The sequence below is a fragment of the Rhinoderma darwinii genome, chromosome 5 (assembly GCF_050947455.1).
Source record: "Rhinoderma darwinii isolate aRhiDar2 chromosome 5, aRhiDar2.hap1, whole genome shotgun sequence".
In the NCBI taxonomy this organism is placed as follows: Eukaryota; Metazoa; Chordata; class Amphibia; order Anura; family Rhinodermatidae; genus Rhinoderma; species Rhinoderma darwinii.
Genome location: NC_134691.1, coordinates 162,808,834 through 162,832,708, shown reverse-complemented (window position 1 = coordinate 162,832,708; position 23,875 = coordinate 162,808,834). Strand labels below are relative to the sequence as shown.

The 23,875-nt window shown below is 43.1% G+C and overlaps 1 protein-coding gene across 1 annotated transcript in view; it reads right to left on the bottom strand.

Moving 5' to 3' along the window:
• KDSR (3-ketodihydrosphingosine reductase) overlaps positions 1–20,020 on the bottom strand; it is a 28,377-nt gene extending 8,357 nt beyond the window's left edge. Inside the window, exons 1-9 of the mRNA XM_075826713.1 lie at positions 19,598–20,020; positions 15,238–15,327; positions 10,977–11,033; positions 10,760–10,825; positions 8,888–8,983; positions 8,153–8,344; positions 6,994–7,077; positions 2,290–2,373; positions 140–241 (exon numbers count right to left, since the gene is read on the bottom strand). Of these exons, the coding sequence (XP_075682828.1) occupies positions 140–241; positions 2,290–2,373; positions 6,994–7,077; positions 8,153–8,344; positions 8,888–8,983; positions 10,760–10,825; positions 10,977–11,033; positions 15,238–15,327; positions 19,598–19,705 (879 nt within the window). The 5' untranslated portion in view covers positions 19,706–20,020. The remainder of the gene's footprint in view (positions 1–139; positions 242–2,289; positions 2,374–6,993; positions 7,078–8,152; positions 8,345–8,887; positions 8,984–10,759; positions 10,826–10,976; positions 11,034–15,237; positions 15,328–19,597) is intronic.
• Positions 20,021–23,875: the final 3,855 nt, after the last annotated feature.

Genomic DNA, 23,875 nt, shown 5'->3' with positions numbered 1-23,875 from the left:
AATAGAAATAAAATAGATAAGTATTGAATAGTAACCAACACCTTATCTGCACGCTATTAATTGTAATTGCTATTAAAACTTAAATTGTCGCTTGCCTTTATTTAGGTCAACTACAAATAAAACCAACATGGTATCTTACTTGCTGCAGGCCCTCCGTGATGGTGGTGACAGGCGACATACCACACGTCAGTGATGACAACATGTAACCATCTGAACCAACAGAACTGTTGTAGTTCCCTTGCTGGAAATTACAAAATATGGAGAGCAAAAACATTAAAAAGTTTAGTTGCCAGTAAGAAACACAGGTAAAGCAAAGTTTAGACTTTTGCTCAAAATGAATGGGAAAAAAACCCCTTTATAATATTACCTACTGGGACCTCAAAGTTTGAGCTCTACAGTATGTGACAACCTATAAGAAACAGGCGTACTGATACCAATTAATAGAACCTATAAATACACAGGACAAGACTATATGTATAAATAGTAGAGGACTCGCTTTATTCTACAAATACATTAATAAAAAAAAAAAACATACAAATTTAATAATGGAGAAGGAAAAAACCCTAAGAAAAGGTAATATTTCCTAATACTTGTTTACTATTCATCTATTACCTCAGTCCTACCACCATTATAGGGTTTTTTCCTTCTTCGTTATCAAATGTGTATGTTTTTTATTACTGTATTTGTACAATAAAGCAAGTCCGCTACTATTTCTACATATAGTCTTGTCCTGTGTATCCATCGGCTCTACAGTTTGTGTACTCTCATAGTAAGGCAGTAGGACTAAACGAGTCTCTGCAGCCATCACTTTCAAGAGCCTTTCCTTTTTGTTATTGAGTAATCGAACAGTTGGCATATAAGCAGGATATGCCACCAATGTCTGATAGATGAACACTCATGTGTCGGAAGAATGGCAGTCCACCGACTCCTTGTTTGGCACGCCAGACAGGAGGATATAATGTGGAGAAGTGGCTATCCATGTGCGTGGCTCTCTATTGCAGCTTATAGGAGACATTAAACACTTGGTTGTTTCTATAACTCCCATATACTACAATGGAGAGCTGCACACGTGTGCGGTCTTATAGCTCTATGGATTGCACAGGCTGAACAGGGACCCATCTCTATCAGACATTTATGGCATATACAGTCGATATGCCATAAACGCCTCATATGGAAATACACAATATGGCATTTAGAACAGAGAAGGTGTGCACCCCTGCAATAAAGTGTTTGGCCGCCGCCTGAAATTATAACATTTAGGTAAGAAAAACTTTGGGGAGATTTAAAGCTTCACGGTACCGGTCAAAAGCTTAATCAATCATTTTTGCCCGGAGTTTCACTTAAAGAGGCTCTGTCACCAGATTTTGCAACCCCTATCTCATATTGCAGCAGATCGGCGCTGCAATGTAGATTACAGTAACGTTTTTATTTTTAAAAAACGAGCATTTTTGGCCAAGTTATGACCATTTTTGTATTTATGCAAATGAGGCTTGCAAAAGTCCAAGTGGGCGTGTATTATGTGCGTACATCGGGGCGTTTTTACTTCTTTTACTAGCTGGGCGTTCTGACGAGAAGTATCATCCACTTCTCTTCACAACGCCCAGCTTCTGGCAGTGCACAGACACAGCGTGTTCGAGAGATCACGCTGTGACGTCACTCACTTCCTGCCCCAGGTCCTGCATCGTGTCGGACGAGCGAGGACACATCGGCACCAGAGGCTACAGTTGATTCTGCAGCAGCATCGGCATTTGCAGGTAAGTCGATGTAGCTACTTACCTGCAAACGCTGATGCTGCTGCAGAATCAACTGTAGCCTCTGGTGCCGATGTGGCCGACACGATGCAGGACCTGGGGCAGGAAGTGAGTGACGTCACAGCGTGATCTCTCGAGAACACGCTGTGTGTCTGCACAGCCAGAAGCTGGGCGTTCTGAAGAGAAGTGGATGATACTTCTCGTCAGAACGCCCAGCTAGTAAAAGTAGTAACAACGCCCCGATGTACGCACATAATACACGCCCAGTTGTACTTTTACTTTTCAACACGCCCAGTTGGACTTTTGCAAGCCTCATTTGCATAAATACAAAAATGGTCATAACTTGGCCAAAAATGCTCGTTTTTTAAAAATAAAAACGTTACTGTAATCTACATTGCAGCGCCTATCTGCTGCAATAGCAGATAGGGGTTGCAAAATCTGGTGACAGAGCCTCTTTAAACACGTAACAACCGAAGAAATGTGTTAAGAGATTTATTAAATGCCTCAAATTGCGGCACAGACTTGAACACATACTTACTACAGCATCCTTAACAATTACTTTGGCCACTTGGTCTGCTTGGCAAAGGCTTGAGGTCTCAGAAATCAGCTTGGTCTCCAATGGCTAAGAAAAGGAAACACATTAGACATTTAACAAAAAAAAAGTAACAATGGGATCAATAAATCTAATATGTGTACAGGGAATTGTGTGCAACTACAAAGTGCATTGGCTTAGGGTGAAAATAGGCTGGGACTTGACTGACATTGTCACAGGATAATTCCACTAGCAGCAGTCATGCCATTTGTATGAAATCACATAAAAAAAGCAACAGGTACATGGTAATGTTTTCATATGGGCTGCAGACGTGTGATAGAACATGTGTGTAGTCCCAGTAAGTTCCCAACTTTTTGAAATCTGAATTACTTTGTTTTGGCCATTTAAAATACAGATAAAGCCTCAAGTGGGAGCCGGTAACCAAACTTCCTTGCATACCTTTGTTTTTTTGTGTAGGTAAAGTAACGCATTGTTTTCCATGGGGCCAACGAGTGCATCATTTTGTCATATGCTTTTGCGGACTAACCAAAAAACACAAAACAACAAGACCCCACACACCTTTACCCATAAATTTTCTTTCGAATAATGGTATTTAATAGCAGAAATATCCAGACATAAATGGTAAATTTGTTTGCAGAGTACAACCCCTGGCAAAAATGATGGAATTTCCACATTTGGGCAGTTCCATACCAGGAGGATACGATGCGTAAAACTACACAGCGTATCCACCATGAAGGAAGCAGACTGCAGGATTTCCACAGCGGACATGCAGTTAAAAGTTTAGACTTACCCGGGCCGTAGTCATGGCGACACACCCCTCTGAGTGTAGCCCGGCCTCCAGAGAGACCGTTGTAGGCCATGTGACTGCTGCTGCAACAGTCACATGGAATGAAAGGTCACCCCAGGGGGCGGGCTGCACTCAGAAGAGAGGATTATTTCGCTCGGACTACGGCAGTGGGGTATTTTTTTTAATTTTATTTGAAATTAATAAAAAAACATGCATTTTTTCTCACTTGCGATTTTTGCAGCAGAATCGCAGCATTTTCGCTGCAAAATTAGTAGTACAGCTTTGTTTGCGGGTTTTACATCCCATTGAATTTAACGGGGGAAAACCCGCAACAGAAGAGCGATTCCGCATATAAATCGACATGGTGTGACTTAAAAAAAAAAATTCTGCGGAATTTTTCCGCTGCGTGTGGATGAGATTTGTTCAAATCTCACCCACACTGTTGCGATTACTCTGCAGATTTTCCGCAAATGAAAATCGGAAAATCTGCAGTGTTTACACCTAGAGTTTTTATACCCATAGGCCGGGTCGGAGACGCTGCGTAAAAACTGTGCAGCATATCAGACCTGGAACCCGCAGAACCTTCCGTCCGAAAAACCGCACCACAGCGGTGCGATTTTTCTAACTGAATTTCCGCTGCGGAATGCAGTGCAGAGTTAAAAAAACATACTTACCTTACCCCCTCCCTCTTTTCTGCAAGTAGTCCGGCCTCCCAAGATGATGATGCAGGTTGTGATTGGCTGCAGTGGTCACATGGGATGAAATGTCACCTCAGGAGGCTGGACTGCAGGAAGGGGAGCATTCTCGCCAAGTACGATTCCCCCCCCCCGGATCAAAATTACAGCCGTGTGCATGGGGCCTTAGCGAATGTCCCTTTTAACAGCAGACTAATATGCATTTTTAGACTTGAGCCAGTATTTGTTTTAGAAATGCAAATTACAAGGTGATTCCATAATTTCCTCTAATAGAAAAAAAAAAATAGTTTGTTTGAGGTGTGTTTTATAAAGACCGTACGCTACTATTAACCCCCTCCTTACATTGGACATAAATGTACGTCATAGATAACTCAGATCCCAGCAATTTAAAACACTTAAATGCCTTGTCAATAGTGAACTTGGCATTGAAGCCATTAAAGTGAGGGGGTCCCCTCAGTCATCCCTTGCCCCTCCCCAATGAAGGCAGCCAGGTCTACCATATTAGTCCTCCTATTAAGACCTGCGAGAAGTACCAGTACATTGCAAAGGGAAGGGAAGGAGTGCAATTTGGTTGGAGTGCAGTTTTGACTGGATTGGTTATTGGACGCCATGTTGCATTGCCCTGAGGTACCAGTACTGTGGAAATCCCCGAGCAGTGACCCCATTTTAGAAACTACACCCATCAAGGAATACTTGTAGGAGTATACTGAGTATTTTCACCCCACATGTTTTGTAGAAATTAGTGCACAATGGATGTTGCAAAGTAAAAATTGCAGTTTTTCCATAGATGTCAATTCAGTATCCAATATGGTTTGCCCAAATTGTTCCACTGGAAACCTACCCCATAAAAAGTCAAGAGGGCTCTTCCAGAGTACGGCAATACCCCATATACATGGTCAAACTGCTGTCTGGGCACACTGCTAGGCTCGGAAGAAGTGCAGATTTTGCTTGGTAGTAATTGTGTTCGGGGTTTTACTGGTATTGCAACATATAATGGGGGGCATATGCAAGCTGTGCGCAGTGCACAGGCAAGGCGTCTCACTGATAATTGGTGTCTTGTCTTATACCCTTTTGTAGCACACCACCTTTTTTGGGTCCTTCCATAGTTTGCAGAACTTTGCTGTGAAAGTGTTGCCCTGGTACAATACAGGTGGTCTCAATTATAGTGAAGATTACATTTTAGGGCAGATGTGCTGGGCCCTCCCCTTCCTGGTTCCCAAATATTAGGGCCTTGATAGCCACCTCTTGAAACTGAAGGAATGTTCCCAATTAGCCTGTACATCAGGATAGGATGTAAGCGTCATACAATGCCATTCGTACGATGTGCATGGCCAGATTTTTGCACCATGGGACGTGGCTAAATGGTAAATCAGGGTATTGTGCAAAACATCCGTGCTCCAAGATTGGTTTATCTTTGGTTTCTTCTTTTAGCCCCATATGCAGCGCAAAACACCAAAATGTCCACCTGTGGCATCTAAAAATGAGGACATGGGGTTTTATGTGAGAAGCTGCTGGATGTATAAATTAGTCTGGGCCATCATTTTGCATCATCTGGCTCAGTGATAGAAAACAAAGGGTGGTTATTGATGGAACATACTCAGAGCGGGTCGCAATTACCAGTTGGGTTCCACAGGGGTCCGTATTGGGTCCTCTTTTTAATATCTTTATTAATGACCTTGTAGAGGGTTTACAGAGTATAATTTCTGAATTTGCAGATTATACTAAACTCTGCAAAGTAATCAACACAGGAGAATAATAGAATACTACAGAGGGATTTGGGCAGAGAAATGGCAAATTCGTTTAATGTTCATAAATGTAAGGTTATGCACTTGGGCGGAGGAAACTAATTCCACAATTATGTATTAAATGGTAAAACACTGGGTAGAACTATTACTGAAAAAGACTTGGGATATTGGAGGACAGTAGACTTAAATTTAGCAACCGGCGCCAGGCAAATAAAGTCATGGGATGCTTCAAAAGAGGCGTAGATGTTAACGACAAGAACATAGTTTTGCCTCTGAACAAATCACTAGTCAGACCACATGGAATATCGCGTACAACTTTGGGCACCTGGAAAGCCATGGTTGAACCAGAATGAGTGCAAAGAAGCACCTCCATGGCTCAGCTGACTGATGGGCCTGCCCATTCATCACCATGGCCTCCGCATAGCCAGCGCCGTGCACATCTGTAGTGGTCGTGCCTGGGTTTGCAGCTAGAGAACTGCAATCACAACATTTTATTCTTCATTCTGCTAGTTTATCCCTGTGTTTAAACATCTGAACAACTGCATTTCTTTCCCTTCTGAAAGAGAAAGCCCTATAAAGTGACAGGGCATCCATTCGGGGCATAGACTGGGCGTTATAGGGCTCTATAAAGCAGTGCTGATCAATACAACTACTAGTTCCTGAAGTTTTCAGAAATTAAACAGGAGTAACACTAGGAACATTTTTGTATTCATTTATCTTGGACGTTAAACGCGTTCGTGTGAATAAGGCCTGTGATACACGCATGAAAATCACGTGCGTCGCTCTGACCTATGTTAGTCAATGGTGCCGTTCAGACATTCCCTGATTTTCACGTTGCGCAAAACTCACGGCATGTCCTATACTTCTGTGTTTTTCGCGCATCACGCACCCATTAAAGTCAATAAGTGCGTAAAAATCACGCGCAGCACACGGAAGCACTTCCGTGTGTTGCGGGTGAATCGCGCAACTGTAGATAAAGAAATGAAGGAAAAAAAGAACTTCATTTATTTTTCTAAACAGCAAAACCGTGTGTCATAAGGATAGCATATGCGTGAAAATCACGCAGCCACGCACCATTCACTGACACACGGAACTGCAACGCGTGCAAAACGCACACGGTCACGTGAATAAGGCCTCAGACTGCTTTTTATTCAGGGAGCCCTAGGGTCAATTACAAAATGTAAACCGAGTAGCTTAGTATTATCCTTCTAGAACTTCACGAATAAGATTAATCTGTGAATGTGCTCAAATTAAGATGAAGTAACCCTTAATGTCCCAAAGTGCAACTACAGGCTAGCCCAATTCACAGCGGTCTGCATCCCATCAGCAGAGAAAGCATGGGCATTTGTATTTTCAGAAGGGAAGTTCCGTCATCTACAGCATCTCCCACTACTACAGGGAGCTTTTTCTTTAAGAAGTCTAACTGTCTCCGTGAAATGAGGCAAATATATGAAGTGCTTACCTTAGATTTAATTTCCTCTGCAAACCCAGGCGTATCGGTATCCGGAGGATAGGCAACAGTCACATAAACATTATATGGCTTTACCTGAAAAAGAGTTACCGTAATGTTAGTCATTACTGGTAGTGAAGGCAGGAACCAATCTAATCAATGTGACAAAGTTCCCTTAAAAAACTTAGCGTACAATGATTATTATGTGTTGATGACCATACATTTCTTAAATGTGAACATTACTAAAGTCACAAATATTTGCCCTGAAAAAACTAAGAGTCAAGATGCCACCTAATCAGGAATTGGTAAATAACGTAAAACCCCTAGACAAGGTCAAAACCTAAAAGCAGATAAAGGGGGAATTTAATAAGACTACGTCATTCCCAATAAATTAGGCGCATCTCACTCCAGAGATTAAGAGGCACACACCTCCTAAGAAACTAGGGGTCTCTAGTCATTTGTGCGCAAGATGATAAAATCTACCCCAGCTAGCATAGGATTTGCCCGAAGATATTACATTTATCAGGCTGCAGTGGCCCCGCTGCCTCCCGCTAAGTCACTTATGCATTTAAGAGTGGGTTCGAGGCGGCGTAAAAATTAAGTCACAAGTTTTTGCGCAAATTGCAACTTTTCAGCACGTGGAGTTTTGTTTTTTTTTATAAATTCCACCCAAAGATTTAGAGGGGATTTCTAGCTTAACATTTGATGATCTATGCTTTGGGATAGACCATTAATGTGTGATTAGTGGGGCCTATTCCCCACCCATTAGTAGAAATTCCCTGCCCATAGCACTTGATAGAGCACTGTAGCCCTTTCACTGCAGTACCGGACAACACCGCCCAAATGTGTGGGGCTATGATCGTTCCTGCTGTTTAGTCCCATTAAAGTAAGAGCATCACTGTGACATACTGCTGAGTGCTTGGGATCTCAGCGAGGCTAGACCATCAATGTTTAAAGCTGGAATACTCCTTTAAGCCTTTGAGACATAACAATGAGCTTTAGAAGATTAAGAAAACGTCATTTACGTAAATGGGGCTAATCTGCAATAGCAGACACTGCCCATGGAAAAAAAGGTGGCACCGTTTCTGGAAGAATACAGCCATGTTTTCCTAATCTAATAAAACACCTTTAACATAGGATGGTTCAAAAGTGCTTGACTGCTCTACCACACCTCCATTTGTAGCGCTTCAGCAAGGCCTCGGAGTGCAAACTTTGTTGGAGAGTAAGCGGTGTAACCAAACAACCCCAGCTGTCCTGCTTGTGACGAAACAAACACAATTCTTCCCATCCGTCTCTCCTTCATAGTAGAGATCACGGCACGACTGGGGTACACACTGCCCAAATAATTCACTTCCATCAGTCTCTAAAGAAAGAATGACTAGGATAAAATATCACTGCAATTAAATAAATTACAAAGCGTAATGAAAAATGGTGACTTGCAACTCCAGAGTTTCAGGTGACACTTACATATTGTACATTATATGTTTGCAGTCAAGAGGAATTTCAGGCCAACCACCACTTTATTAACCCCCAGGAGAGTTCTTTCATTTTCTCTTAGCAACTCCCTTAAAGGGGTTATCCGGTCATTTTAGATTGATGGCCCGCCCTTCGGCCGAGTGCAGGGGGCCTTAGGGTACTTGCACACACAGCAGCCAGATTTTAAAAATATGTATTTTTTGAACAGCTTATCCCCATTAACTTCAATAGGAAAATTGCAAGCTAAACGATATATGCATTTTTCATTGTAGTATCGCAGCACTATCTTCCATAGAAAAAGGACATTTTTCTAGAACTTCTGTTCAAAACGGTGTAAAATAAGGTCATGTATTTTTGTGTTTCTTTTGGTGCAGATTACCGGTCTGCATGAATATATGGTGTCAATAAATCCCAAGAGAATAAAACTTACTGAAAAACGATCAATGTCGATCTCTTCAAATTTTCCAGCAATTGATGTTCCAGCACAATTCACCAACATATCCACTGGACCAAGTTTTTCCTGTGCCTAAAATAAGCAACGCAAATTGACACTTATGGTACAAACAGAACATCCGTAACGGAAGAGGAATCCAGATGTAAAGTGGATGTTTTTATTAGTGTTATTGATGGTCTACTCTATCAATGCAATGCTATTAACTACCAGTTGCCATTTTCAGATTTTCATTTTTTCCTCTCCACGTTCCAAGAGCCATAACTTTTTAATTTTTCCATTGATCTAGCCCTATGAGGGCTTGACTTTTGCAGGACTAGTTGTAGTTTTTCATGGCACCGTACTATATAATGTACTAGGAAATGGGAAAAAAATAGTTTGATAGGGGTGGGTTAGTGGGGCGGGGGGAGACAAAAAAAAAAAAATTGCGATTCCTCCATTGATTTTTGCACTTTGTTTTTACAGTGTTAACCATGCAAATTTATAGTTATTTTTATATTTTACTACACTTCCAAGACAAAAACGAACGCAAGACAAATTCTGAGAGCCATAACTTTATTTTTCCATCCATTGTGCATATGAGGGAATATTTTTTTGTGGGATAAGCTGTAGTTTAATAGTGTCATTTTGGGGTGCATGAAAGTTTTTGATCACTTTATTAAAATTTTTTGCGGGAGATGATCATGTTTCTGGCAGGATTCTAGTAAGCATCATTAGGCCCCCAAGCCGCCATGACAACTATCGGCACCCCTCATACTAACTTCAAATGCCGCAGTTGCCATTTGCCGTGGCATCTAAGGGGTTAACCGAGCAAGATCACACTCGTGTGCTACCCCACTCATTACAGTGAAGTGTCGGTTGAAACCTATAGCCGGGTACACATGTTGTATGGAGCGGGCTCAGCCCATGAGCCCACTCCATACTTCCGCTACCCAGCTATGACATAAGTATACATCGGAAAGGGGTTCAAATAATAATTCTCTATAGATTACAATGGTATGTCCACGGTTAACGTGGGAGACATTTCAGATGCCCTAATTTAAAGTGTCACTATAGAATGGCTGTAGTACAGAATTTTCCACTTTAGAACAGGGGTTCGTAAACTTTTTCTTCTGCGGCATCGACAGCCAGATCATGGTGATGCCTGGGCCACCAGTGTTTGAGTACGAAAATTAAAACCATTGCTCAATTTGCCATTCATTTGTTTCCTGAGCTCAGTAGAAGTGTATGTTCACACGCAATGTTTTCAGGCGTATTTTGGGGTGTAAACGCCTCGAAAAACGCTAAAGAAACGCTGACAAACACCTTCCCATAGAAATTAAAGCAAAAAACGGCGTTTAGTTCAGACGGGTCGTTGTTTTACGCTGCCGTTTAAAAAACTGTGTATAAAGGAGCCTGTCACTTCTGCCGTTTGGAGCAGTTTTTCATAGGGTCCATTTAAAAAAAACTTTCCAAAAACTGCTAAAAATACAAAAAAAAAATCAGCTCCAAAAACAGCTGAAAATCGGAGGCCGTTTTCCCCTTAACAGCTCTAATTTTCCGCCGTTCTTACTTGTGCACGTGAACTTAGCCTAACATTTGAATAATCTCGGAGCTGCCCATTGATTTCTATAGGAATTGTGCAGGGGAATTGAGCACTTGCTGCTGGATTCACCTACCAATTACTTGAGTTTCCAATAGCGTGATATCCTGGGTGATGCTTCTAACAAAATGGGATTGCCCAAAGTGGAGAACCCCTATAATAAAGCTTCTTTAGCATTTTGAGTCTTGCTGTACCTTTCTAGAAATAAAATCTTGCCGACAGACTTATACCAGCTGTAGAGCTAGCAAATAAAATATACAGTATCTCACCTGTTTTATTACATTTTCAACTTGTCTGTAATCTTTGGAAACATCAACAGATATACATAATACTACCTAAAGAAAAAAAAAAATTAAAAAAAAAATTAAGAAAAAGTTATACATAAATCTTAACTAGGATGTGCAAAAAAATAAATAAATAAGCCTGACAATATAATACACATACAGCATATCTTTGATACACTTTTTTTTTTTTAACAAACCTTACCTGCTTGTCATTTATGGCGTGCTTTTCAATGTCTTTTTTGGCCTGAACTAGTTTGCTCTAAAACAAGGAAAAAAAAAAAAAAAAGGATAAATCAAATCAGAATGACAAATCAACTACTTATTTTTTTTTAAGTAGATATTTGGCTGAAGGATTAGAGTCCATAGATAGTAACGGTTGAAGTCCAGCCGGCAACGCTTTCAACTATTTTTGTTCACGCTGAGTAAGCATAGTCGCATAAAGCGAGCATATGTGCAGTCACAACGTATGGATATTTTTTTTTTAAATAAGCAATGTATTTATTTTCATGCAGAAAGAATTCTACATACAGTATTAAAACAAAATGGCCATTCTTTTGTAGAACGGTTTCATGTAAAGCAAAGAATATACGGGGGTTGTCCAATATTAGAGAGAAAAAAACAAACAAAAGTCAGCTTTTATTTTAGAGATAGTGGCACACTTGGCCATTGGCAGATTTTCAAGTCTGCAGCATGATCATTATGTTACAGATCTTCAAAGTGGATATCATCCTTTTTAGGGTATATTCACACAGGGCGATTACGATGCATAAAAGCACGCATCGAATCAGTCCTGGAACCCACAGGAAAAAAAAAACAAAAAAAACACACAAATCTTGGTCCTGATTATTGGGCGGAGTTTCTGCCATGGAAACATTGCTAAAAAGAAAAAAAAAAAAAAGCGTAATAGTTACCCCCTGGGCTGTGTCATAGCGACATGTCCCTTTGTTCTCGGTGCAGCCCGGCCTCCTGGGATGACACTGAGTCCAGGTCACCGCTGCAGTCTGATTGGCTGCAGCAGTCACATGGGTTCAAAAGTCATCCCAGGAGGTTTGCCTGGAAGGAGAAAAGAGGAACATGCCGCTATTACAGCACCCGGGTGGTAAGTATTAACCTTAATAGTCTAGCACAAAAGAAAAGGTTGTTTTGTGGGTTTTTTTCCGCCGCAAAAATCGTAACTCTTGCTATTTGTTGCGTGTGTTACCTCACCATTAATTTGATGGGGAAAACCCGCATCAAGAGATCAGCAATCCTGCAGCATAAATGGACATGCCGCGGATTATAAAATGCACCGCAGGTCAATTTATGAACTTTCTCCCGGCTGATTTTTTCCACAGCGTGTAGCTGAGATTTCTTAAAATCTCATCCACCTTGCTGCTACTGTAGCACGCTGCAGATTTTCCGCAACTAAATCAGTTGCGCAACATACCATTAGGCCGGCTTCAGTCGCATATGCTACGTAACACTACGCAGCGTATCCAATCTAGAACCCAAAGCACATTCCGTCCGAAAAACCGCACAACATTGTGGTGACGTTTTTCGGGCAGAATTTCTGCTAAAGAAAAACAAAAAAGTGCTTCCCCCGGCTGTAACCATGGTGATGCATTCCCTCCGACGTACTGCAGCAGTCACATAGGATGAAACGTCACCTTCAGAAGTATAAATCTTGTGTGTGCAGTTTTCCGCAGCAGACATTCCGGTGGAAAAGCTGCACCAGAATTTGGTGCGGTTTTTCAGCCGCAATTCACTGCGGCACCCAGGGCGGATACGCGGTGTGCTTTTACACAGCGTATCTGCCCGGTGTAAACATTCCCTTCCGCCACAAAAATCACAACATCTGTTTGTTGCGAGTTTTACCTCCCCATTGAATTCAACGCGGAAAACCTGCAACAGAAAAGCAGCGATTTCACAGCATAAATTAACATTCTGTGGATGGAAAAAAAAAAAAAAAAAAAACGCAGGTCAATTTCTGAACAGTTTTCCAGTGTTTTTTTTTACCCAGCGTGTGGATGAGATTTTGCTAAGATCTCAATCACTTTGCTGATGTAATAACGCTGAGCATTTTCCGCACTGAAATCAGTTGCGGAAAATCTGCAGTATTTACACTGCGTGTGAACCCAGCCTTAAAGTAGAAGGGCAAATCCACACCAAAATCCACACGTAACACATCCAGATTTTGCTGTGGAAAGTCCTGCAACACGTGTGGGTAACCCTTATTAGAAGATTACGTGTTCAGCAAGCAAACTGCACATACTCCGGCTTCTTCTGGAGGAGCGCTCTCTTTAGCGCGGTTGTCAAATAGCTTATTATTGGCCACGAGGTGTTGCGGGTAAAACGGCGTTTTACTGGCAAAATTGTTCAGGCAATTGCGAATAGACCCTCATGGCCGCATGATTTTGAAGGTAACCAGCAACTTTTCTTGGAACTCCGAGTGGCCATTGACAAGCAATTTAACAACCGCCGCTGAACAGAGTGTCGGAACGGATTTTGGTCTGGTCAATGCTGCTCCATGGGCCTTACCCTCAGTCTTTCTACTGTTTGTAATAGGATCCCTCAGAACATTTCAGTGCGTGCAGATTCAGATTAGTTATAATGCAATAGTCAGATATATAGGGGAAGAGGAGTTATTCTTTAACCAGGTGTATTTCCTTTGCACAAGCTATTGATTTATGGAAAGAACACACACTAGTTACACTTCAAGAAAATAAAAAAGAAATAAAAAAAACTCAACTTAATTTAAACCCAATTAAAATATTTTGTTTTCTTCCCCGCCTCCCAAAAGCCATAACTTTTGTTTTTTGTTGACCTAGCCGTATGAGGGCTTGTTTTTGCGGGACAAGTTGTAGTTTGTCATGGCACTGTTTATTGTACCGCATCATGTACTGGGAAGCTGAGAGATTTGTGGGGTGACAAAAAACAAAACACGACGTTTTTACGACGTCCATCAGGCGGAAAAACTACAAGTGCACCTTATTCTACAGGTTGATACGATTATGGCGATACCAAATATGTATGTTTTGAATTACGAATTTTAAAAAAACAAAAACGGAAAAACTATTGGCTAAAAAAAATTATGTTTTGTGTAACCATGTTCCGAGAGCCATAACTTTTATTTTTCCATCAGTTTAATGATGTGAGTGCTTAATTTTTGCGAGGAGAGCTGTAGTTTTCACCGATACAATTTTGGAGTACATGGGACTTTTTGATCACTTTTTATTTCGTTTTTTTGGATAGCTAATGTGACCAAAAGACAGCAACGTGCGTGTTTTATAATTATTTTTTTACGGCGTTCACCGAACGGGTTAAACAATGCTATATTGTGGTAGTTCGGACTTTTAAAGACGCTGCGATACCAGTTATGTTAACGTATTTTTTTTTACATTACTTTAGGGGGAAAATGGGAAAAAAGTTTTTTTGTTTTTTTTTACTTTATTAAAAGTTTTCTTATGTTTAAAAATAAAATAAAATAAAAGTCAACTTTTTACTAGTGCCCCTAGGAGACTTGACGTGATACGGACAGTCTCATTTATAGCCCTGCCCAAGGCAGAGCTTCAAATGAGTACAAAGATGGCAGACTGGGGGCCTTTATTAGGCCCGCAGGCTGCCATAACAACCATTGTAAATGGCCAATCTCGCTGCGAGGGCACGCGATTGTATGTTTGAGGGGGTGCCCCCCTGATTCTAACAATTTAAATGCCGTGGTCACGATTGAGCGCGGCATTTAAGTTGTTAAACGGGCAGAATAAAACTGAACTTTGATTCCACCCACTGGCGTGAGGTGTCGGCTGTATAACAAAGCAGTCACCTTGATGAGTACGGAGAAAGCTCAGCCCGTGAGCACGCTCCATACTTCCCCTTGGCAACAGCGAATAGCACGTAGCATGTCACCAAGGGGTTAAAATGGCATGTGGTAAAATGCAGCTCATACTTGTCTTGTGGACTAGTGTGCAAACTAAATTTGCATTAATTCGGAGTTTCTACAGGATTAGGAAAGATCCATTTTGGACTCATTTAGAGAATTTTTTTTTCAGCAGACTATTTTTATACTTCCTCTCCTTGCTCCTGAATCCGGTCCTCTTCATCTCTGGGCACAGCTTGGGTCCTGACGCCATTCCGAACTAAAACGCTGCATGCGGCACACCTTCGTGACGTTTAAATGCATCAGGACTCCGCACTGCACCCAGAACTGACTTAGGAGCAAGAAAGGCAAGTATAAGAAAATGTTACTGTAGTGACACGATACTGTGGAGAGACGCGGTGCAGGGAGTCTTGGGCCCCCGTGGCTTCAGGGCCTGGTAGCAAATGCATCACTATAGCTATGTCACTGTAAGGGAGAGGGTGTGAAGATTAAACTTCTCAGCTTTTAAATCGGCGCGAATTACAATTATTTTTTCTAAAAACAGTTTGCCTGTAAATGTAAGTACAAAATAAAGCAATAACATTCTAGATCTGTACCTTCAGCTTACCTCATCACGAGCAACCAAAGTAATAAAAGCCCCTTGTTTGAAACATTCAATTGCAACACATTTGCCGATACCACTGGATCCACCAGTCACCTATTTTGGGGAAAAAGAAAGTGTAGTAAGCCATACAATAAACACTGTGTGTAGCGTGTCCCCTTACATTGCTCACAACAGAAAGCGGATGTACATTTGGGTAGATTTATCAAAACTAGCTAGAAACAAAGTGCAGAATTTCTTCATAGCGACCATCAGGATACGCACCTCATCTCTAGTACGTGCTTGCTGCCCAGTAACATGGGGAAGGTAGTTTCTCTAGGCTTTTGATCATATGGTCCATGTGCAGTCTGGTGTGGGCTCCTACGCCATGCGACCAGAGCTTGATCACACAACTTTCCCTCTTTTAGGCAGATAAAGTTACGTTTCCCGTGTATAAATACACAAGAGACTTATTTTTAACTGTGCCAATGCGTGCACACGACCGTGATTTTGATCCGCAAATACAGATTCGTAATTGGGGATGAAAATACTGATCTATTTATTTCTATGGCCCACTGACATCTTCCCATATATTCATGGGAAGGTGCCCGGGTCGTAGAAATGAACCGCAAAAAATAGGACATGTCTTATTTTTGAATTTACGGACCGTGCTCCTGTACTTTACAATGGGAACACTGCCCGCGGGTGGCAGTCCACGGCCGACCGTGCTGTGATTACGGCCGTGTGCAGGTACAAGTGTCAATGGAACCTGTAAGAGTTATTGTGACTTCTGCATATAACGATTCATGTTGGGCCCCCAAATATAACCCCATCAATTTCTTTATAGAAGCTGGACTATAACAGGGTCTATCTGACAAATTCCCGGCTGGCATCATGAAGTTACCGTAAATCTTTGTGTGTAAAATGCCATGTGTCAGATTTTCTGGTATGCAGTTCTTTACCCTATGTAGCAAATTACACATTAGGCTTTATGTACACTATATCAGCGTGCCAGATAGTGACTGAAGTTGGTTGCAAAAGCGAGAAAAAAACAAAACTAATATCTATCATTTGGCTCGGGTGATTTGTTTTAGCCCATTATATGTCCAAAAGTATGTGGACACCCCTCCTAATTATTGAGTACAGCTGTCTCAGCCACACCCACTGAAAACAGGTGAATAAAATCAAGCACACAGCAAGGTAATCTCCAAAGAAACATTGCTAGTAGTATGGGTCAGTGACTTTAAACGTGACATTGCTATAGGATGCCACCTTTTCTCCAAGTCAGTATGTGAAATTTACAGTCTGCTAGCTCTGTCCTGGTCAACGGTCAGTGCTAATATTGTGAGGTGGAAGTGTCTAGGAGTAACAGCTCAGCCACAAAGTGGTAGCGCACACAAACTCAGAGCGAGGAATGGTTTGACGAGTTTAGTATGAAGCAACTGTTAAGTGACCTGCACCCCAAACACCTTTGGGATGAGTGGGAATGCCGGTCGTGAGCCAGACCTTCCCAAGCTCCCTACACATCACATTTTTGCCTTACGTTGGAGGAATAAGTCAGGAGGTCTCCCGACATATACCTCTAACAGAGGGCTGCAAAGTATCCCACTGTATAGGCATACAGTGGAAGTAATATACCTGAAGCGCCTTGCCCATATATGGACAGTGATGTCAGGAGCTACAATACCGGAGTCCAAACAGATCATCATCACCAATGTTATGGCTGAAGATCTAGCTATGGGAAGCCCTTGACATCCCCGTCCATATAAGGACAGTGATGTCAGGAACTTTCTGATGTATATGTTCAACATATACCTGTGACAGATGGCATACAGTGGAATCTGTTGGTTATAGGCTATAATGTTTAAAAAACAAAACAGTATACTTCTATTACAGGAGGGAATAGCATATTCTACAACCCTAGTCCATTCTTAAAATAAATAGTATGCTGGCTTATACCAGCCTGATGGAGACCCCAAAAGGAAACTGTCTCAGTCTGGCTAATGGAGCCCTATGGACGCGTTTATTGTGTAGCTTTCCAGATGTAAACGATAAACGTAGGGTGCAAGCGTGATGTGAAGGGAGCCGCATTCAAAATCAGTGCCTGACCTCACTATGACCATTCAGCCAAAAGAGTAATTAATTCCCACAGAAACACTCCAAAATCTTGTGGAAATCTTTCCCAGAAAAGTAGAGGCCGTTTCACATTACATCTGAGCATCGTGTTCAAACGCTTGTTTGTGTTTTATTTTTACCCTTTTTTCAAACAGATTTCAATGGGGCTTCCATCATGGTTTCAAGTCGGTTTGTCTCCGTTCTACAGGTTTCAGTCAGGATCAGTTTCATTTTCTGCCCTATTAAACAGGTGGATACTGACATATGTTTTTTCTTTAGAATGCAAGTCTATAGTACCAGGATAGGTATCCTGTTGCACCATTCCGTTTAACATCGTTTTTTTGACGATCAAAAAAAACCAGGATGTTTAAATATATGTTGTGAACCTAGCCTTATAGCCGAAAAATTTGTAACGGTATGCCCAACAAGCCCACATAGGCGTAATGTTTAGGTGTCATTTTTGGCCATATAGTGTGCCACAACTATAGAAACCGTGACCCTGTCTCCCATAGTAACCAGAGACCACTTCATTATTCCTGTGTAGGCAAGACAATTAAAGCCAAACATGTTGCTATAGCCATATTTATCACAGAGTTTCTGATGAGGCCCACATCCCTGTAAGCGTTTGTCTATAAGGACTAAGTAGCATTAAAGGGTAATTTTTTTTTTTTTTCTTTATAAAGATAGATTAGTCAGTGTGGTTGGTGAAACTTTATAATTAGTTTTGATTAAAGTTTATTTTCATTTTTTTTGATACAGCTGCTCTGTATTTTCTATACAAAGCAGCTGTATCTTTCACTATGACCTGAACTTATGGGGACACAAAGTGACGTTTTCTGCCATTTTACTGCTGCCGTGAGTTCCCCCGCAAAGGGGCCCACTAAATCGGTGTCGTTATGGATGACTGATACTAGAAGCCTGGCTCCTTGAACCGTGTTTGGTCCTGGAAATGCGGCCAACATACGGTCCATATCTCACGGATCAAATACAGCTGTGTGAATAAAGCCTTAGAGGTAGTTCGCACTGCAGTTGGTCTTGCAGAAAAAAACCTTCAGGAATTTTGGGTCCGATTTCGAGATACCAGCGTATTTTAAAGCGGTTTCTTGACGCAGTTTTTTCTAGGAATATGAATCTCGGACTCCTCTGGCTGTAACTTATCTTATACAGGAACAAAGGATCGGGAATGTTGAAATACAGCATGCCTGACCCTTCCATCTGCTTGGGGGGGGGTAAATAGTCAGAATACCCCCATACATATTAGATGGTTAGTTCCTTCTGCAAAAGTCAGCAGGTTCAGCCAACTCATCTAATGTGTATGTGCACCTTAAAGTATTTGTGCAGGCTCAGGGCTGTTTTTTTTATACTAAATTACATGATCAGTAGGGGTCTAACAATGCGATCACACACCAGTCAGATGTTTTGGCTGCCCACAGGCACCGGATGTTATGCAGGGTCGGTTCCAGGAGCAGATGGCTCCGTAGACAGTATAAGCGGCCGAACAGGGTTACTGCACCTCTGCACTTGAACAGTAAAAGGGTTGCAATACAGCGAATCGGTGCAGGGTTCAGACCCCACCGATCACATACTGATGACCTATCCTGTGGATAGGTCATCAGTACATAAAAAAAAACAGCCACGAGCCTGGACAACCCCTTTAACGCTATTAGAGGCAGGAAATTAAGTCATTGTTTAGGCCCTGTTCACACCGTATTTTTCAGGCAGAGGACCACAGGCATAAAAAACGCTGCGAAAAACGTTTTCTGCCTCCCATTGGAGAGCAGAACCGCGGCAAGAAGGATCATGATGCTTTTTCTTCCACGAGCGGCTAAAAGCCGCCCAGGAAAAATATTTAAAAAAAAACAAAAAACCTCCACCACCCATTGAACTCAACGGGAGGCGGTTTCAGACGTTTTTTGGCACGGATTCCAACAGTTTCCACATCAAAATCAGCGCCAAACAAACGTCAGCATGAATTGGGCCTTCGATTTCCAGCTTAGAATTTTTAGAAGAACATACGGGCAAGCGATAAACTACACATAAAGTAGCCAACACCACAACGGCTGTATTAGCAGTCATTTTTTCTGAAGTGGGGAAAGGAGTGAAGTTCTGATTGGTCAGTATGGACAACACCGCCCCCTTCTGGCTTTCAGAAAACAGTTTTAACTGTATACTAAGATTATGCAATAATCGGGGTCAGACATTATACTCCGCGCCATCAGCAGGGAGGACACAACCACGATCCAGTTCTACACACAGTTCACACTGCACTCACCACAACATGGGCACCAGCCAGCTTCAGGGGTTTGGGACTGATGAGCGGAGACACCATGTACAGCAGCAGTACAAAAGCCACTAAGAAGGCGGCGGCCAGCAGCAGCATGACGGACTGAGTGAGGGAGTCCAGCCTGAAGAGAGGTGGGAATACAGGGAGAGGAAAGGGGAGGCACAGGGGCTGGCAGCCTTACAAGGAAGGAGCTGCAAGCAACGAATGATGCAGGACAAGGGTCAGGCACAGACAGGTGGGCATATGAAGGGAAGGGTGCGGAAAGAGACGCAAAAAGTGCTGGGAACTAGGCAGATATGAAGTCAGAAGGAGCCGGCTCCTGCACCCTGACTACACTGTGTGCCAGCATGAACCTCCACCAGAGCTGTTTCCTCGTACTAGCGCCGCCTCCAGCACTCTTCTTCCTGTTTATATTCCACTTTCTCTACCGTCAAGAGGACTCCGTGTACTTCGAAGCGTGCGGTAGATCTTATGTTGCCATCTAGTGGCAGTGCTGAAAATTACAATTATGTTTATATTCTATCTATCTATCTATCTATCTATCTATCTATCTATCTATCTATCTATCTATCTATCTATCTATCTATCTATCTATCTATCTATCTATCTAATATCATATCTATCTATATCTATTTTCTGAAAATGAAAGGAAAATCAGTGTAAAAATACAAAAGTTTAAAGGGAATGTGTCACTAGAATTTTATTTTATTTTTTTCAGTGAGTATTTGAGTGATTACACATTGTTTGTTTTGTTTTTTTTAATTTTTTCACAAGTCAGGAAATATTATAAATTAGATTCTAATTTATAACATTTCCATGTGCTGGTCACTAGAGGGAGCAGTTCCCAAAATTGCAGCATGGTCACTGTGGTTAAGCAACCTCATTGATTTATGCTGCAAATTTGGGGTGGACACACTCTCCTCTAGTGTCCTCACACAATCCCCCCCTCCCTTCTTCTGGCTAGTGCCAGGAGAAGGAAGGGTTTGAATGTCTTCAAACCTCCTACAATGTGTGCCGCCATTTTCTGAGCGACTGCACAGTGTAGGAGGATTAGATACAGGGCTCAGCAGACAGTATAAGGCCTCATTTACACGAGCGTGTGCGTTTTGCGCGCGAATAAATCGCTGCGTATTGCGCGCGTTGGCATTGCCTTTGCACTGCGTATACGCAGCGTTGTTGCGTTTTTAACGCACGCACGACTAGCGTTTGCAACGCGCGTAAAAAACGCACAGGGGATTCATGAGAGGCCAGTCTACAAATAGGCCAGCTGGCCCAACCCCTGCTTGCTGGGAGAAGCAGGTTTTGCACCTTATTTCCGCCTCTGCAGAAACCCCAGTGTGTGTTTCTCCATTGAAGTTGGAATTGGCTTTGCACGGCACACTTATGCCTTGTCAGTCGCTGGCACGTGTGCTTCTTGCCTGGATGATCTCACGTCGTTTTGGGGAGCTTCGACCCATGCTGCAGCACCAGACGCCTGTAAGATGTCGCATTTGGGTTCATCCACTTGTGGCCCAACGTACGACGAAAGGCCATTTCCATAGCCTGTATGAGGACTTACAACGGCATCCTGAAAAATTTAGAGCCTTCTGCCGCATGTCTGTGGGCACATATGACCTTCTGCTTGAGCAGATTCGCCCTGGCATCACCTACAAGAATACCAACATGAGACGCTGCATTTCGCCCGAGGAACGGCTGCTTGTGACCTTGAGGTATGTGTGCAGCTGCTATTACTTAGTCCATGATGCTGTCTGATTCACCAGCCCCCCCCTAACATGTGTTGTGGCTTTCTTTTTCTTTCTCTTTGTTTTCTAGATTTCTGGCCACAGGCAATAGTTATCATTCGTTACATTTTGAATTTCTTTTGGGAGTGACCACCATTTAGTTCATTGTCACATCCACCTGTGTTGTGTTGTGGCAGAGGTTAAAGACCACGGTCATGCCTCAGCCCACGACAGAACAGTGGCTAAGAATTTCAAAGGGATTTATTAGAGCAAGTGAATTTCCAAATTGCATTGGTGCCCTAGACGGCAAACACATTCGTGTGAGAAAGCCCCCACGCAGTGGCTCGCAATACTATAACTACAAGCAGTTTTTTTCCATGGTATTGTTAGCCTTGGCGGACACGAATTATTGTTTCACTATTGTTGACATCGGCTCGTATGGAAGCTCGGCAGATGCCGCATATTCCGTTCATCAAGAATGGGGAAGCGACTCGTGAATAATCGAATGGTGGTGCCAGAACCTTCCATCCTCCCGGGCTCCAGCGGACCCCCAATCCCGTATGTCATCGTGGCAGATGAGGGGTTTGCCCTGACAAGGCAATTGGCTTGGATGAGCGTCGGCGCATGTTCAATCTCCGCCTAGGCCGAGCTCGTCGATGTGTGGAATGTGCCTTTGGCATTATGTCGAACAGGTGGCGTGTCTTTCTGACGACAATGCAATTGTCCATGCAGAATGTGACACGTGTTATACAAGCGTGTGTCGTTCTGCATAACTTCTGCCGCATTAATGATGCTACCTTTGATGCAGAATATATCCTAACACATGCAGGCAGCAGCCACACTGTCCCGGTTATTCCTCTCGGCCGATCTCTCTCATCCGGCCTTCGAGTGCGGGATACTTTGGCGGCATATTTCGAGTGCCCATCAGGAGCCGCACCGTGGGGATGTGATGACCTTTGAAGGGTTGTCTGTTGTTTCGAGCCTTCACTACACACGTCACATGTGGCCAGGGTTTTTGGAAGTTTTTTGGGTTCGTGTTGGGTTAGGGACTCGCAAAACATGAGGACCCTTGACGCGGGTTGCGAGCTTACATCTGTCGGGGTTTGAGCAGGACTTTTGACATTTGGCAACATACTTTCTGGAGATAGAATGATGGGCGGCCTAAAGTTAGGCAAGTCCAATTGCAAGTGTACTTAGTGTGCTTCGGGGCCCATGACAGCACCCAAACGTTCTCACCTCTTGCAAACAATGTCAAACCCCGAGAGATTAACTAAAACCTCATATCACGTGTGCATGCATTGGGCCCAAAGGCCCGAAGTGTGTGAGGTTATAGCCAAAAGAAATGTGGGTCAAACATTGTGTTGAGGGGTGTGAAATAAAAACAACACGCAATAGAAACAATCAACATCCATGTTTTTTATGTGTTCGGAATTCACACTATGGAAACATGGTGTGGTCAGTAAAATAAACATACATATTGTAGCAACAAAAGAACACCAACATGGTGTAACCTACATGAGAGGACGAGTTGCCATCCACTAATAAAAAACAAATTGGCCGCCCAACTATCACGACACCAACACACTCACAGGTGTTGGTAGTGGTGGCCCGGGGAGGAATACGCTGGCATTTCAGCACCACTATGCTGGACCTGGAGCTGCGGAGGTTGTTCCTCGCCAGCATAGTGGTGCTGATCTTGTCCGTGGTACGTTGGGGCAGGGAAGTGGGGAGCCATAGGGCGCATATAGGGGTGCGGCCGTGCCATCTGGGGGGCTGGATGGTATGTTGCCGGCAATTGGGGCGTGGTGGCATAATCCGCGCCACTGCTCTATGGCCGTGAAGCAGTGGTTTGGATTGTGGGGGGGGTGTGGAGGCGTCGATCAAGGTTATGATCGACGCTTGCAGCCGGGCCATGCGATCCATGGGGACCAGCCGGAGTAGGGGAACTATGCTGCGCCCAAAGAAGTCGTTGCCGTCCTCATCCGCGGCTCGGCGTAGATATTCCAGGACCCGGCTATCAACTTGGCCACCAGCGGAGGCCTGTGGAGCACGGCGCCGGCGAGTTGGGGCACGCACGGGGCGCTCCTCAGCCGGAGAGGCGACGGCCCGTGCAGACTGGACAGGGGCGGGGTCCAGGGGTGTCGGCTCGGGGCTAAGGGGCAGGACATGGGCAGCAGGAGGTTGCGGCAGAGACTCTCTGATGTCCGTGTCCTCAGTTGTGTCATCCAAATTGTCGGTGGTTCTATAATGGGAAAATTGCATAAGAACAGAATATAGAACAATGCCCACAACAACACGATGGCAAACAGGACATGGGTGAACACACATTAGACACATGCAAAAGCAGAATCTCTTACGTGCGCATCTCCATTATGTCCTTCAGGAACATCAAATGTTTTGTATACATGTAGGGGCGCTTACGCGAGCCCCTATCTCCGCTGCGTCCCTTTTCCCCCATTTCTCGGCGGAATTGGTCACGGCAGCTCCGCCACCGTGTTTTGATATCTTGGACTGTTGGAGGAAAAACAAATATAACGCCATAAGA